Below are 16,991 nucleotides of genomic sequence, written 5' to 3'. Positions count from 1 at the left end.
GTGGAGATCGAAAGTAAAATCGAGCTGTAAATTCCAAGTTGATTTTTCCCATGAAACACAAAAGGATGGGAAATAAAGGTGCATTAAGTTGTACACAATTTAAAAGAAATAAATGCTGTTGAACTCAAATGGAGGTTAACGAACGCGCGACTAAGCTACCATATTCTCTTCTTGAGTGAAACGGGTTATCAACGACCGAGAAAGCAGGCGGCTGCTTTAGCCACGATAGAAGTCGCTAGCAGGCAAGTTCATAATCTCGCTGTAAAAACGATAACAGTAATTTTAACATTGCGAGAAGAAACTTGACTGATAGTCTATGATGATCTGTGATAAACTTTTACGAAATGTATCACAACACTGCCATGCTCGTGACATTTTTCGGATCGATAACGCGATCTGACTCTTTCTTGGATTTACGTTTAATTTAGAACTTCAACTTCAAGATGCTGAATATGTCACATAATAAGCGCATAACTGTACTATACTCGTCGCGTATGAAACATAATACCATTTCTAACACTTTTCCACTGACGAAGCATCTGCAAGAAAATGGGCAACTGCTTAAGATACATCGACCCTTCGTTCGCTGGCCTTTCAAGGGACGTCGGAGTCGACATCACGCCGGTTAAGGAATCCAGACTGCCGATTATCTTTCTAATCGGAGGCCCAGGAGCGGGGAAAAGTTGGTCGAGCCTTCATTTACAATTTTTTCCGAATACGAACCGTAAAAATCACAAGTTAATGAAGTTAACCTTAGTCTATCCTCGGTAACCTCTATTTCTCTTGCGCTTTACCTTACGGTGTAGATAAAAAAGTGAAATCTATAATGACTCCAACTAGAACTGACAGCATCATTCCACAAAGAGAATTTTCTTCTTCTCGCGAGTCACCCGGGAATCAATTTAGTCTCCCCTCTTTGCAGGGACACAAGGCATCCGGATAGCGCGGCACTACGGCTTCCTCGGCATCGTGACCAGAGACCTGCTGCGGGACGAAGTGGCCACGGGCACGCAGCAGGCCGTCACCCTGGCCCGCTTCATGTCGGAGAGCCGACTGGTGCCCTCGGACGTGATGGTAGAGCTCATCAAGGCGAGGATGCTGAGCGGCTTAGACACCGCGCGTGGCTTTATTCTCAGCGGATTCCCCAGAGGAAAGGAGCAGAGCAAGTACTTCGACAGGCACGTCCGGCCGCCGGACCTCGTCCTCTACCTGTGCATGAGGAACTCGGTGATGACGGACAGGATCCTAGCGAGGATCGTCACCGCCACCGAGCGGCAGGAACGCAACTTCGACGAGATCAAGAAACGCATCAAGACCTTCAGCAAGCTGAACAAGCCGATCCTAAGGCGCTACAGCAAGAAGCTGTGCGTCATCGACGGCGAGAAAGAGGAGTCGGTTGTCTTCGAGGACATCTGTCGCGCGATCGATAACGTTCTGATGAGCGGCCCGAGTACATCGCCGGCGAAAGAGACCAAGTAGTCTCGTGCACTCGACAGGATCGTGCCGATTTCACGGCACTCGGTCCACATATCTGTTTGCGCATATGAGTTATGTAATAATGTCGGGTGGATTGTTCCGATTGTTCGACGATGCGCACAGGCTCGCAACGATCTTCTCTTCTGCGCTTCTTTTTCCACGTAGCGTTGAAATAATTATTACACGCGGAGTATAGGGGTAATCATCACGCGCGGTTGTTGCAATCAACATTGCCTGAAATATCGTAACGAGCGGGCAGAAGCTGCAGCGGACAGATGATTTTGATTTGTTGCTTTTATACCACTTGTAATTACGCAACTCTCACCTGCACGCACGCACGCACTCACGTACAAATAGCCACGTCAGTGCCACGTACCTCGCCTTTGTGAAGCAGCCTAGTTTAAATTTCAAAAAGTGGCCTACGTGCGTCGATTTATCAACGCCCGGACAACTGCAGGCAGCAACGCGCTGTTGCTTTAACGACGGGTGGTTCGCCGCGCGTTCGCTCGTACTCGTCACCGATAAGTTATCGTTATCTGATACGGATGACGGAGCGCGAGATGTAATTTCAAGATGTAATTGATATACGCAGTGTGATGGATTATATATATTGTGTATAAATATATTAAATGATAAAGTTTCTCTCGCGTGAAAGTTTCGTATACCTAACGCGTATTTATCTTTACAGTATTTATTTTACAATTTCTTTGCACAGAATACAGGATCTTCATACATCGCGTTTCTTTTTAGTAAATAACATTGTTGAATCATAGCTGCCATTTTCTTTCAGGCATTTTCAAACTTTCGGGATTAATTATGTCGGAGCTTTGCGCTCGGAGAGAAGCCGCGAGGGACATCGTTTTCTCTTTATTACCATTTCATCGTCTTCTCGAGCTGCAAAAAGCGCCTCGTCGTCGAGTATAATTATTACATTGAAGGTCATGTGATTTTTTTATTAAGCATAACTCGGAGCATAATCTTGCATTACCACGTGGGTCGCCGTAGCGTCTGTGCTAAAACGGGTTCTTTTTCTGAGAACTTACATGCCGCGCGACACACACTTCTACCGCACATGCGTGAAAATCACGATCATCTAAGGAACATTGCACAAAAGACGCGCTAAGAAAGCACAAGCGTGTAAATTTGCGGGGTGACGCCTGAGATGTGCACGTCGATCGGAGCACATTCCCTTTGAGGTATTCACCGAGGGAGGAAGAGCAACTTCCTCTCCGCTGCTCGTTCTACTTTCTATCGTGGCATTAAACGCGGCAAAACGAGAGTTTGATGGATGTCTCGCAAATACTCGGTTTCTAAGAAATTGATCGCGCGCGGCCGTATCCGCGAGAACTTTAATTCTTCGGCGAGGATTACACACAGGACGCATACGATTACGCGCGCGTTGTCCTGAAGACGCCGCGAGACTCCACCGCAGAATTTTAAAGCTGAAACTGCTATATTTAAATCTGTATCGCACTGCCATAAAAAAGTCAATTTCGAATTGATACGATATTGAGCGCGTTTTGACGGATCGAACAATAAGGTCAATTTTATTTTTCATCATTCAGCTACTTATCGTAACAAATGGAAAGGACCATCGCGAATGAACCGACAAGACGGAAAAGCGAGAAACTAATTAGAAGCTTGCCGATACCTCCTAACCTTCCGAACTGATAGAAAAATATAGTTGAATTAACTATAATCTCACTGTATTTTACAGTTCATTTTGGCGTCAAGCATATTTTTATAGTTGGTGGAACCTGCAAAATATAGTAGAACAAACACAAATATATAGTCAATGATTGTCTTAAATAATTGTTTTACCACAGTTACTTTTACCACATATATGCTAATTTCTCATTTCACAAATATAGTGAGACTCATATAGTTACATCTGTCATCATTTAGCAAATATTCTGGTAATATTGACTATATAAAAGAGTTACCTTACCTATCATTTTATATTTGTATCCATGCAATAATTTTACGTTTAACTTACTATAATTCTTAGTAAAAATATTATATGATTGGTTATACTATGCCTATATCGTAATTATTACCGACATTATGGTAATACTTACTATAAATATGATATTTCGGACTATAATTTAGTTATTATATCATTATAGTTCCAAATATCATATACTTTTCTCTCAGTGCGATAATATCGCAAATCTCGCCTTAATTGCATCATATTAAATATTAAATATTATTGTATTTAAATAATATTAAAAATATCAGGAGCCTCTCTCTCTCTCTCAAACACAGACTTAATGATTCAACGACGCTGCATGCGGAGCGAAGCGCGAAAATTAAAAGCATCTCGAGCAGTTTTGAGTTAATTTCCGTCGTATTCGCGCGATAACGCGACAACATTGCGGGCAACATTTGCCCGACACATCGTCGCCCTCGAAAGAGCGTAATTTTAAGCTCGCGCGTAACGCTTTATCGTAAACACGTAATTTTATATAATGTAGACGTTTCCCTTTTTTACACGCAACGTATCCGAATGATTGATCACCGTCGCCGTGCCATTCCTACCTCCGCACACACACACACACACACACACACACACATCAGCCAAGCCATCGTGCCATCGTTCCATAACGCCAAGCGCATTCCCGTGTACCGCCACGAGAGCGCGCGCGCGCACCCCCGCTTCATCCCCGACTTTCCACGCGGCTTTGTACCCCGGCCTGCGACTGTCTGCGTGCTCACACGAACGACACACGCTGTGTGTGCGTGTGTGTGTTTGTGTGTGTGTATGTGTGTGTGTTTGTATGTACGTCCTCACACCCCCGTCCCATCATAGCGAGTCTACCCCTGCGGCGCGGGTGGATGGGTGGTTGGCTGCGTTTATGAGGCCGCGGGCCCGAAATTGAAAGGCATCTAGGTGACTGAGGGGTTGCGGGGGCTGGGGGATGGGTATGCAGCAGTCACCGACAAGCGAAAGACCGTATCAGAGGGTAATCCTATTGGTGGACGCCGGCGTCGCGACGTTCCGGTGTTATTGGTCCGTCCACGATTCGCGGGCGTGGCGACGTCGGTTTGGAGGGGTTGTTGCAACCCTGGCAACGATTACCAGAAGGCAACCGGGCTTCGCACGACGGCAGGAATCCAGCATGGCGGCAACCCCGGCAACCTCTAGAAGCGCTGCTGGGCTCCCTCATCCTCACCTTCGCCTATCGCCACCACCCCGTCGTCATCGCCACCACCACCACCGCCACCACCACTACCGCCACCACCACCACTACCACCACCATCACCACCACCACCACCACCACCTGGTCGCCACAACGACGTCGAGCTGTTACCGAGCACGGCGTCGGCCGTTACCGAGTGCTCGCTAACCCACTCTCGTGGATCCCGCTCGATTTGTCCGGGAGAACACTTCAGGAGTCGAAAGTTCGATCGACCGATTAATCGCTCCGTTTAGCGGCTCCTTTTGAGCGTTGACTCCTCGACCAGACGGCGACGGCGACGACGACGACGGCGACGAGGAAAATTTCAGAACCGGCCGGAACTTTTATCCTCTCGTCGGGCTTACTTCGGCTCGATTTCTACTGAAATCGAGCAACCGATATAAATCTTACACCGAGCATTTCGATATTTAATAACGCCATTTCGCGATTATTCCTGGCGATCAGCTTTGAGAATTTCATTCGTCATAACCATGTCGATAATGAAGTACTGACGTCTTATGTAATTTTCATCTTTCCTCTCCTGTCACCCACGCTCGAGTTACCGTGATTCCCCGACTCAGACGACGACGGGTCGCGCGAGTCCCTTTCACAGATTTGTCCAAACGAACCAAGTGAAACAGAAGCGATCCCCGTGACGCGCAGAGATTCTCCCTTCAGATTTCCGCGTCTCCGTTCAATCGGCTCTCAGCTAGCTCCGATTAATTCAGGAAGGGTAAAAACAGCCCCGCAGCGCTCTGTTTAGCGCATCGTCACTTTTTATCCGGGCGGACCGACGGCGACGTCGAAGCGGCTCGGCAAAGAGAGCGGCTCGCCGCCGTCGCGTAGCCAACGATCAACAATTGCACAGCGCTCAGGTAGGCGTCGTCTCCTGACACGGCTCCTCTCGTCTCTCTCTCCCGGTAGGGGTAGTTTGGTCCGGGTCGGCCAGAGTGGGAGACGCCAGGCGTCATCGGAGGGTCGGAGGGGTCGGCGCAAGCGCGTCGTCGCGACGACGGGCGTCGCGGCGAGGCGCCGCATCAAACGTGGAGGCTATAGGTTAAATCCTCCCGCTCCTCGTTTTTGTCGTTTTTCCGGCGTTGCCTCCTGATCCCGCCTTCAAAAGTGCCGACGGACCAATCGGCGCCGGGCGTTGCTCGCCCGCTACCTGCGACGGCACGGTGGCGGCAACCGCCACGACGACGGCGGCGGCGGCGGCGACGACGACGACGACGACGACAACGACGACGACGACGACGCCGACGTCATCCGCAGGTAACGGCGACTCGCCGTCGAGATCCCGGATCGGGACGCCGCAGACGTCATACGCCAATCCGACATCGACGATGTTCCGCCTACGCGCCGATCTCCGAGCGGGACGTCGATCTTGATCACGTGAAAGTGGACGACATCCTCTTCCTCGCAATCAGTCTCACTCGCTCGCAACGACGAGCCTCCTCCTCGAGCTCCCTCCGCGCGCTCAGGGTAACCGCGTAATCGCGCTGCTTCCCGCATCGCGGACGTCGTGACTTCTTGGGCTTCTTTTGCCTTCACCATAGTGGTGCTTTCGCGTGGCACGTTTAATCGCCGCAGCCGATCGGAGTGGAGAGCCAGCTCGTAGATCGTAGATCGAGTCGCTTGGACGGCTACCTGGTGATCGTGGATCGAGGAGGGTGGAGGAATCGGTGGTGATCGCGGGAGAAGTGACGTACGTGCCACAGTGCGGCTACGCCGGGGACTGGAATTATTCTAGGTGAGTTCTCCATCACCTCAGCAGCGAGCTGTGACGTGCGTTGCTTCGCGGAACTGATCTCCGTCACGGCGCTCTTTGTTGGGAAATAACGTAACTCTTGTCGACATCAAGCAAAGTATCGTTTGACAGGACGGGCAAGAGACTATCTGCAAATTTTGTCCGATTTTACTAAAGTTGCTTCGCTGAGACCAGCTTTTATTCAGCGAGCTCGATCGACGGCAGACAAGTCTATATTTAAATCAGCGGGACTATTTTCTTTTACCTTTTTCGTTTTCTTCGAGTGATATTTTTTCACACTTGTAACGAACTTTCGCTAAATACATCGGATTGAGCTTTTCGAGTCTCGCTGTATGTTGGGATCATCGGAGCGCATCTGCCGAGAGAGACCACGTTTCGATCGTCGCGCCCGCGCGTCCCCAGTTCGGTCAATAGATCATGCATGATGATTTGAATTTGCGATTAAAAGAAGCGACCAAGCGACTAAACGCGCGCCGGTTTCAGCGCACCGTTTCACATCGCCCTGATAACGAATGATCGAGGAGGCACAATGAACGGGGCAGCAACGGTCACGGCCACCGAAGATCATCAGCACCAGCATCAGCAGGGGCAGAATGAAACGAATTCGGAGCATCCGCGGAGTCCTACCAGTCCGCTGAGTGTCAGGCACGGTGAGTAGAGCGACTCACAGAGCGAGAGTCACTGACTCGAGAAGGGAGGAAAAAACAATCCGCTGGGTGCAAGTGTCCGGAACACGTCGAGGAAGTGTCCGAAATTTTCACGCAGCTGTCGCTCCTTCAGATCTCATCTGGATCTTCGATGTGTCGTGGATTCCCGAAATCCCGATGAAATCGGGAAGGATCTCTTTCGGAAGAAATCGTCGAGCTGCCGTTACTTGCGAAAATCCGTCGATGTTTCTTGAGACTTTCTTTTTTTTGTTTAAACGAATAATCGCATAATCGGACCCGTTTAATTTTTCCTCGCACAAGAAGAACAAAAGTCGTTTAAGAGAACATTGTCGCAAATCGCGCGTCACACAGCTTCGATTCGCGCCGAGTCCGAAACAGCCGATGTTTGCGAGCCGCTCTTTGTTCGATAAGAACTTCAATTGAACTTTGTTCAATAATGAAGCTACAAAAATGTAATGGCTACGTGAAAACGAGATCCGAGGAGTCTCGCGAGGAGGGAATTGCGGCCGTCGGCGAGGGAAAGCTGCCGCGTAAACGAAGTAATTAGCGCGTACGTAATTAGCGCTTTCCGCGAAAACGCGGATTACGGACGAACGGGGGAGGGTTATTAACTCCCTTACGACGTCGTCTCGCGACGACATTTTTCTCGCGCGGCGTCGCGCATAACGTAACAGCGCGAGCCCGCAGCGACGCGCACGACTCCTTTCCCCGCTCGCGGCGGGTCAGCCGAGATTTCATTATTCTAATAGCATAATGTCGTTGCCTGCGTGTGTACCACCCTCTTTTTCCACTTATCTCGCCCCCATCGAGCCTGTGACTTGTATAAAAGTCCGTCGCGGAGGTGGATTTCCGCGCACCCTACGCCATCCGTCGCGTCGTCCCTTCTTATTCAGTGCAGCGACGGACGGCATACGCGAGGACGAGGATCTCCTCGTCCCTCTGAGCCCTCTTCGATATCGTCCACCGACGCAAGACGTATGAAATATACGACTACGAGGAGAAGCGATCAGGATGCGTCGCTCGACGCAACGCATCTGACAGCGTCTGTTTCGTCGATCGGCGATGCTCACGAGTCACAACGATGGAAGTTCGATCTCCTCCCGTCGCTCTTATCGTTCTTCAACTTCGAGTCGCGTATGTTTATCCAGTCTTGTTTACCTGGCACGCATGCGGCGGATGCGCCGAATTCTGCTTCGCGCGATACGCGCCGGCTTTCTCAATCATCGATAAATTTTTGTTTACCGACTCGCGCGTGTTGTGACTCGAAACTGCGGCTCGAGCTTGAGACGAGCGGAAAGTAGGCTTCTGCCGCTTTGCTGCTTCGCGCGACTCGCTCGCCGTCACAACTTGCGTCCGTGTACTTGTGCTTGACACAAATACACGTAGGGAACAGCTGAGTTCAATACTATTCTTGCCGATGTTAAGGGGACTGGAGGGTCAGGTTACTGAAAAATCGTGCTTGTTTCTGATAATGACGAACTGTGATGTGTGACGAACTGATAATGACAACTTTGTGACGAACTGAATAAATGTGCAAGAATGAAAATTTTATATATATTTATATAACGTATGAAGAGTAGAAAAATTTTGTTTTTAAACAAATACTCATATACATATAACGTCCACTTAAATTTTACACGCGTTTTTCTCGAAAATTTATTGTTCAACTTTCCGCAGTGATTTCTCCGAAACTGAGCTTCGTATTGATTTGAAATTTTAAAGCAACAATGTTTGTTCATGTGACTCTCAGGTGAACCATGGATAACTCCGTCAAAATATTTCATTTCGAGATATTAATTTTTTTATTGTAAAAGAACTGAAAAATTTGAATTTTTTCCTAATAATAGCTGTCATTTTGTTAACTCTGTTCGGTTTTTTTTCTAGTGGTTCACCGGATAATGATAAGCCTCCTCAAGATTTCTAACTAAAATTCGCTCTGATCGAACCACCGAGAGCCGAGATATTACTGCAAGAACGATAACTTAAAAAAAAAGGAGAGTATATTTCAGCTATACATCGTATTTATATATGATTATTTGTTAATAAACTAAATTTTTCTACTCTTCACATGTTGTATAACTATAATTAAAATTTTCATTCTTGCACATTTATTCAATTCGTCACAAAATATTATTAAAAACAAGTACGATTTTTCAGCGATCTGACCTCCAGTTCCCTTAAGGGGGGAATTACATGCGGAAGGCCGTTTTCAAGGCTATTTTTACGAATATTTTTTAACAGAAACCGATAGGATCAATGGACTTGAAATCTCTTCACAGTGTATTCATTAATGTTCAAAGTATAAAATAAATTTGTCACTATACGGAATCTATACGGAAAGTATATATAAACTTTAAACGCGTTTATCTGACGACACCATTTTCTTAAACTGTCGACACGATTACGCAAAAACTGAACCGAATAACTTGAAATTTATACACAATATATACGGTAGTTTTCGCCCCTACTTCGAACACAGTTATATTTTATTTTATTCATCTTTTTAAACATGACGATTACAAGTCAAAAAAAGTTTCATTTTCGATACCTTTCTTTGTACAGTCATTATTTTTCCAAACTTGGCTTCATTGCCTTCATTTTAATACGGGCTATAATGGCAACCGTATATTTAAAAACCGTATATCTTGCTCAGTTTTTAGTTTTAAACAGTGGTTAGAGGCCCGGAATTATGTCGACAGCAAACACAGAGCTCGCAAACTGACTGCATTTTTATCTATAATTACAAATTGGATCGATTCCTGTGATTCAATAAAATTTATTTTATACTTGGAAATTTTATAATGAATATACTGTGAAAATTTCAAGTCCATTGATGCTGTCCTGACGCTTCAGTTAAAAAAATTCATAAAAATGGTCTTAGAAACGACCTTGCGCATGTAATTCCGCCCTTAAGCGTTATTTCTCTTCGTTGACATCGGAAACTTCTCCTTCGCTTGGTATATTTGAGGATGAAACATAATTTATTGCTTAACAAATATAATCACATCACATGTAACACAAAATTCGGAACGCGCGAGAATCGACGATAGCGCGAGCAAAGCAAACAACGTACTTTCAGCGAGATAGTCTTCTCGTCAGATTTGCATTTCCGGCCTCAACGAGCTTCTTCACACGCGAATCTCCCAGGGCGATAACGCTAACCGTCGCAGCTGTTAACGTGCTCGCAGTATCGCTCTCTCGATTACAGCTTTAGCGTTTCTTTCGCGGAGGATGCGAAGCGATGCGAACAAAAGCGCCGGTTCGCCACGCGACGCGCTAACAATCGGCCGAAATTAGGCGGCGAGGTGGTGGGGAGAGAGAGAGAGAGAGAGAGGCGAGCAGACACACACGACTATTCTTTTTTTGATCTTCCGACCGGCCCTGACCAACCCCGATCCCCCGGTTCCTCACAGCGCGCCCCCCTCGCTTCTCTCGATGATCCCATAATACGAGGGCGCAGGTGGCACCTTGCCATCCGCCAGCATTGATATGCTAATGAAATTTGACGCCCCTGCTTTCGCGCGCGCCACTCTCGGCGCGGGTGGCTTATAGCGGGTGTGTATTTTGTATCGGACCGTCATTTTTCTCCTCTCGTTTAACCCCGCGCGCGCGGCCGACAGATTGCACCGCGACGAGATTTGATTATACTAATGCCGTAATTTGCGAGCGCGTGTGCTTACGTGCGTGCGTGCGCGCGCGCGCGCGCATTCTTAGGCGACGTCTTCGAGATTGAACGCCGCGGCTTAACAATCGCTCGACGGCGGGAACGCCGTAAAATTTCGCGTGGTGCTTTAAAGATGCATTCAAGGTGAGTTATTAAAACGGGCCGGCCGCGAGAGAAATACAGTCGTCGGGGAAGTCGTCGATCTCGCGGGAAGGCGCAATCGATTTGACGCTAATCAGCGTTTTATCACTTCCATCGACTCGATCGTTATCGTCAAGTTACAAGTCCTCCGCCGCTTTGAAGATAAAATCAACGGCGTCGGGATACACTCGCTGGTAATCGACGAGATTAGGGGGGTGTATGTTAACGAGATCGAAAAGCCGCTGCTCTCACGCCAAGTCACGTGAGTTGAATTAATAAGACTGGCACGTTTTCGCATCGGCGTGGATGCGATAACGATCGGCAGATCTGCGATTTGCGACGAGATCGGACCGTCCTCGAGCGACCGACGAGTGTTCTCGCGCGAGAGACAGCGGCGCGAGAGCCGAACTTGCCGCGAGACCACGACTACGCAGGACATTTCGGCAACAGCGGGATATCTTCTTTTCCCGAGGACGAAATTACCGCTCGATAGCTTCTGACGACCCCCTACGGGAGCTCCGGTTCCTCCTTCGCGTCCCTGAAGGCTTACGAGGTGGATCGTGGGGACAAACAGTATTTACATCGGGAAATGAGTTTGGAAAAAGCTCAGGAAGTAAGGAGAGACGCTCGAATATAAATATTTATGCCAAATGAACGGAGGGAGCGCGTACGACTTCGCGGTGGAACAACCGTCGTCACGCGTGCACGCGGCCGCAGCTTCGCTGGCGGTTTGGAAAATTTATCGCGCGCTTCCCTCGCGATTCGTCGTAATTTTTGTAACGGACATTACACAGGGAGCGCGAATTAAATTGCCGCGGGAGAATACCTCAAGCATCTCGCGCGTGCGAAGAAGGACACGAGGAGGAAATATTTTCACCGCGTACACACACATACGGCGAATTATATCGTAGCGAGCGACACGTTGAATTCCGTTCCCCGGGCAGGGTGCAACTCCTGCCGCGAACAAAACTAACGAGGAAGAAAACTGACGCGGGATGAACGTTGCGCGAAAGGATGCGCTGCGACTTGGCGAAGTTGGGAAGGTTTGCGTGTGATTAGGGGTGATCCTTCGAGAAATCGGGACTTTCGATTATTAGGCGGAGGGAAGGTCCAGCAAAAATTGCTTGAAGCACAGCATATTTTTGTCCTTTCGCTGGTACATGACGTACTAAAAAAATGGTATTTAAAGATAAGAGAATCAGGACCGAAGAAACCGATTTTTAAACATGATGAGATAAACTGCAATGAAATCTAATATAATAACAAACGTAATGTAACACCCGATATTTTTTGTACACGTGAAGAGATTTGAAACAATAATTACAGACTTAAGTTAACTAAAACATTGCATTCCTGACTGCCGTCCTGCAAAGACGAGTTTACAAGCCCGTTCGCGACACCGGCCGACGCGATCGGCGAGATCGCGCGAGCGCGTTATGGCCATGAACATCTGCGCGATCAACGAAATGCGATTTCGCTTCTGCGCTCAGCTCGACTTTATTAGTCACACATACACACACACACACACATACATACACCGGCGGCGTCCTCGACGAGGCAAGGCGAGGCGAGGCGAAACGCGAGATCTCGCTCGAATCGTATTTGTCGGCAGCCCCCGAACTCGATCGAAAACTCGTTCCGGCCTCGTTAATGCCGCGGGGTCAGGCAGAATCCGCGCGAGAATTACCATACGGATTGACAACGGGACGGTATCGAGTTAGGGGACGCGCGGAACTTTCGTCGCACGTCCGATTGTTAAAGCACGATCGTTAGAAGCTGCTAAAAATCGCGCCTCATCTCGTCTTTCGATCTCGTCTCTGTCGCGAGACGTCTACCCTCGACCGGGGGCGATTTCGAGCGTTTCTTCATGTTTTTCTTTTTTTCACTAAAAAGCCATTAAAAAGCAGGTCAGCGTGTTCAGCCAAGTGGCGATCGCGAGATACGCAACGCCGTTCTCCAATCTGATTACTCTCGCACAGCGCGAGGGTGACCTCGCTGCTGGAGGGAATCCTTCAGAATCGCCTCCGCCGAGACTCACGAGAGGGTTTCGATCATCAACTCGAGATGATATCGATTCGAGATGCGAACGGCAACAAAGTGGCCCGTGCGTGATCTTCGCGGCCGACAGCACACAACGATCGAGCGTTAAATAAACGGCCGTGCGCGCAGTTATTTTATATGCGAGCGTGCCACCCCTGTTTCGAAATCAATCAAGGATGGAGCGGGGGTTCCTCGAGCCGCCAGTTGGGGTTGGGTCGCCGGACGCGGACGAGAGAGATCTCTGGGATTAACCGAAAGTAACGGCCAGCTGATGGAACGGAGGCGCTCGCAGTCAGGCTGATCGCGGAAAAATGACGCTCCGGTCGTAAATCTCGCTCCTTTCGTCGCATCGTTCGATCGCCAAGGAAGCCGCTCTGGAACATACGTATGATAGAATGGATTGCTCGCGTAGTCACAGAGATCTCTCGCTCGCTATATTTTCATTATTATATCGCATCATGCAGCTATCATGCACGTGTAATGATGAACGGATCGATTGGCCGAATTGGTAAAATCGCGAAAGTTTGCGACGCTAAAAGTTATATATATTATATATATATATATATATATATCATCTCTCGCAGAGAGAAATGCGCGATTCAGTCGACGTGAATGTCACAAATATAACTCGCGGTACCACAAATTGGGGCTCGTTATAATTAACGAATTTATTTTATTTATTTATTTATTCACGGGATAAATTCCCTTTTTCTATCAAAATAAAATTAAAAAAAATTAATACCGATTTTTATAATCGGAGGCAAGTCTTAAGATTTTTACATTTAACAATGACTGAACATTTCATAATAAGATAAACAAGATATAAAAATAATAATATACAGATAAACGATCGATGCAACGGTTTAAAAATTGCAATTGAGGAAGAAGAGTCGCACATGTACAAAATTCTATATGCGAAATCGCATATCCCAGTTGCATGGGGACCTTGTATATGCGTTAAAATTTATTAGTGATAAGAGATTCGGACAATCAGTATCGTGTGATATTAATGAAGAAACTAAGATTATAATTAATAACTACCCGACTAGAAATTTATCTCATGATCCTGATCAGGTTAACCTCATTTAGACATCAGGTCTCAATAAAGTAATACTATCGGGTCCTAGTAAGTCATGTAACGCAACGTGAATATCAGGACTTTAGTAAGGATTCATAGTCCTTATTGAATTACCTTATGGAATCCTTATTACGTTTTTTTTCTAAATTATGCCTCCTGATTACTCGCCACGGCTATATTGGATGATGACATTAGAAATAAGACATTAGAAATAAATGACACGCTGATAATTCTTCCATGTCATTTCCAAATAAAAAGATATTTGCATGAAATAATATTTTAGATCGCTTGAGCATACTTGTAAAATGTTTCGGAAAAGAAACATAAAATGAATATCATAAGATCATAAAGTATCACAAGGTGACAAGACATAAAGTAGTATTAAAGAGAAAAGTTGCATGTCACGTTAATTTTACAACTATTCATTGACTGCTAAAAAAAGGATAGTTTCTATAGCATTTTACAAATATATTCAAGTGATCTGAAGTGTTTTTTCAATGCAAAAGACATCTTTATATTTGGAAATGACACTCAAAAATTGTTTTGTTAAAACTTGATAATCATATTAGGTACAATGAAGAAGATCCCGACAAGGATCTGATTAACTGAACCATATTATATCATACACTAGGTTGGTACATTAAGATCCTAATGCGGAGCCAATCATTATAACCTTATAAAGGTCTTCCTTACTCATTTGTCGTTAGGACATTATAAGGACTGACTTACTTAGGACCTTACCTTTCATTCACTCTATTAGGTCCTTATCACTGTTAGGTGAACCTGACCAAAATTTCTAGTCGGCTACGGTATGAGCGCGCGAAGTGGAGGCGATTTAACAATCGGCCGTCGATATTTTCGACCAAGTCGCGCAAGGATCAAACAAATGTTATCAACGTTTCGAGCTCACCCTCCCCCCTCGTCCGCCCCATGATGTTCATGTCATCTGCATTCCACGCGTGTGTGCAAATACATCTCCGACATGTATAAATACACATTTAACGAAAATACGAATGCACCCGCGGCCGCATTGTCGTTCGTATCGGTCGAATATGAGGAAACTCGGGTCGAGTGTCGAGTTACGACAAATGGGAGAGTGCCCGGCTTCGGGCGGCCGGCGCGCGGATCCATTGAGAGAGAGAGAGAGAGAGAGAGAGAGAGAGAGAGAGAGAGAGAGAGAGAGAGAGAGAGAGAGAGAGAGAGAGAATTGCGAGGATGGGACCAGACGCTGCGTCAACATGCTCCCATTGAATCGCGGCCGTCGCTCGCAATTGTGCAAAGTCTGGCTACGAGGAAAATAATTGGTGAATGTTGACAACGCTGGCACGTCAAGCGGATAATTCGTGTTGGCCGATCGCTCGCCGAGTTATCTCGATGTGATTTCCTTCTTTTCGGAAGTGCAGCCGGCCGGAAAATTTCTGCCGATCGCGAGCGGCTCGTAATCATCGCACGACAGGCAGCATACGTCAAACTGCGCCGTCGCTGTCGCTTCTTTTTCGTCTTTCACCGCGCGCGTTTCCTCGTTGTCAGAGTGCGCGCGGGTCATTTACCGATAAAGTGCGCTTAATTAATGCGCGCTTTCCGAATCGATCGCGACGCCTTCCCGATACCCGGCGCGGTATTATTTCCAGCCAGACAGGTCGCAATTTATTAAAAGACCACGACGCGCGAAGTTATAAACATTTCGCGTCTCCGTACACAGTAGGTCTTCATCGCTCGCGCCTGCGGCGCGCTAATTAATCGAGCGAGATCCATTCACATCCGACTTACACTCACACAATTATCGAACAATTATACGATAATATCGGTCGCCGCCTCTCCTTGCGGCAGAGGAGCAACGAAACGAACGAGGATCATGCTACTTTGTGGCCAGAAATTCTCTGGAAACGCCTTGGAAACTTTAAAACAGAACATCAATTGCCAAACCATCAAATCAGACAAACGCGACGTTCGATGGTCAATCGAGAACGATGTGTAAATATTAAGATAATTATTGAACACCGCGATAATCCTGTCCCTCTTACGACGGACTTTCGAGAATAACGAAGGACGCACGAATCGCATTGCAGACTCCGGCGAGAGCAGCGTGATCTCCCCGGGCCTGCCGGAGCGTTACAGTCCTTTGGGGGCGACCGGATCCACGTCCAGCCACGATCCTTACGCCTCCCGTTCGGTCCAGGAATGCCCGGTGCCACTTTGCAGAGGGATGCCGACGGACTTCCCCCTCGCCCGGTCGCCGTACCTGACCGCGCTCGGGAACGGTCATCCCCATCTGCTGGGTCAGGTGCAGCATCAGCAGCAGCAACAGCAGCAGCAGCAGCAGCAACCGCAGCAGCCGCAGCACGGTAGCAAGCCACCGCGCAGCCTGGGACTGATATGCGTGGTCTGCGGCGATACCAGCTCCGGCAAGCATTACGGAATACTCGCCTGCAACGGCTGCAGCGGCTTCTTCAAGCGAAGCGTCAGGCGAAAGCTGATTTACAGGTGAGTTGGGGATGAGGCTCTCTCGACTCGGATATATCGATCGTCGTGGAAGTGACTCGGCGCATACGCTGCTCGACGGCACTCGAGAATTTCCACTTTGGCGTGGAGAAAGCGGAAACGGCGGGATCGAACGGGCAAATTGCGTGGTAGATTGGGACGATGTGAGCGCATTTTGCTTTGAGTTTTGATACCCGCTGGTTTTCGCGGAGATTTCCACCTACAAATGAGAGCAATTACTCGCGGGACATCGTTCGGGCCGCCGGTTCACGCGAGGGTTGTGTTTTGTGTTGTACTTACAAGGAAGGCATCCGCCAAGTGTGTCTCTGATTTCGACGAAATACTCGGCATATTTGTAAAACTAGCCAAAAATAAGAGACTCGTATTTTTTTTTTATTGGCAATGGCTCAGGTTTAAGGGGTGAAACTGCCCCTCTAAGTTTCATCCCCTTTGTTCTATCTCGATAATCATTGCGGATAGGGAAAAGCTTCTTGAA

At 47.6% G+C, this 16,991-nt stretch overlaps 2 protein-coding genes across 3 annotated transcripts in view; both read left to right on the top strand.

The window, feature by feature from the left end:
- Positions 1–549: 549 nt before the first annotated feature.
- LOC105187131 (adenylate kinase isoenzyme 1) lies at positions 550–1,479 on the top strand. Its single transcript, XM_011147745.1, has 2 exons — positions 550–682; positions 923–1,479. Exons 1-2 carry the CDS (start codon positions 550–552, stop codon positions 1,477–1,479), a joined length of 690 nt encoding a protein of 229 aa, XP_011146047.1.
- Positions 1,480–5,870: 4,391 nt separating this feature from the next.
- LOC105187122 (photoreceptor-specific nuclear receptor) overlaps positions 5,871–16,991 on the top strand; it is a 33,125-nt gene continuing 22,004 nt past the window's right edge. The window contains exons 1-3 of one of the 2 annotated variants that reach the window (XM_025300735.1): positions 5,871–6,405; positions 6,907–7,073; positions 16,084–16,498. In XM_025300735.1, the coding sequence (XP_025156520.1) occupies positions 6,953–7,073; positions 16,084–16,498 (536 nt within the window). In that variant the 5' untranslated portion in view covers positions 5,871–6,405; positions 6,907–6,952. The remainder of the gene's footprint in view (positions 6,406–6,906; positions 7,074–16,083; positions 16,499–16,991) is intronic. The other variant, XM_011147733.2, reaches the window with a different exon arrangement.

The sequence above is a fragment of the Harpegnathos saltator genome, unplaced genomic scaffold (assembly GCF_003227715.2).
Source record: "Harpegnathos saltator strain DR-91 unplaced genomic scaffold, Hsal_v8.6 scaffold381, whole genome shotgun sequence".
Lineage (NCBI taxonomy): Eukaryota > Metazoa > Arthropoda > Insecta > Hymenoptera > Formicidae > Harpegnathos > Harpegnathos saltator.
This window is presented reverse-complemented; position numbering and strand designations above follow the sequence as displayed.

Bases quoted from the DNA above. Each gene is read 5' to 3' on its own strand.
- LOC105187131 (XM_011147745.1), top strand. From the start codon at position 550: ATGGGCAACTGCTTAAGATACATCGACCCTTCGTTCGCTGGCCTTTCA. The intron at 683-922 runs GTTGGTCGAGCC...CCCTCTTTGCAG, and splicing joins AGGCCCAGGAGCGGGGAAAA to GGACACAAGGCATCCGGATA.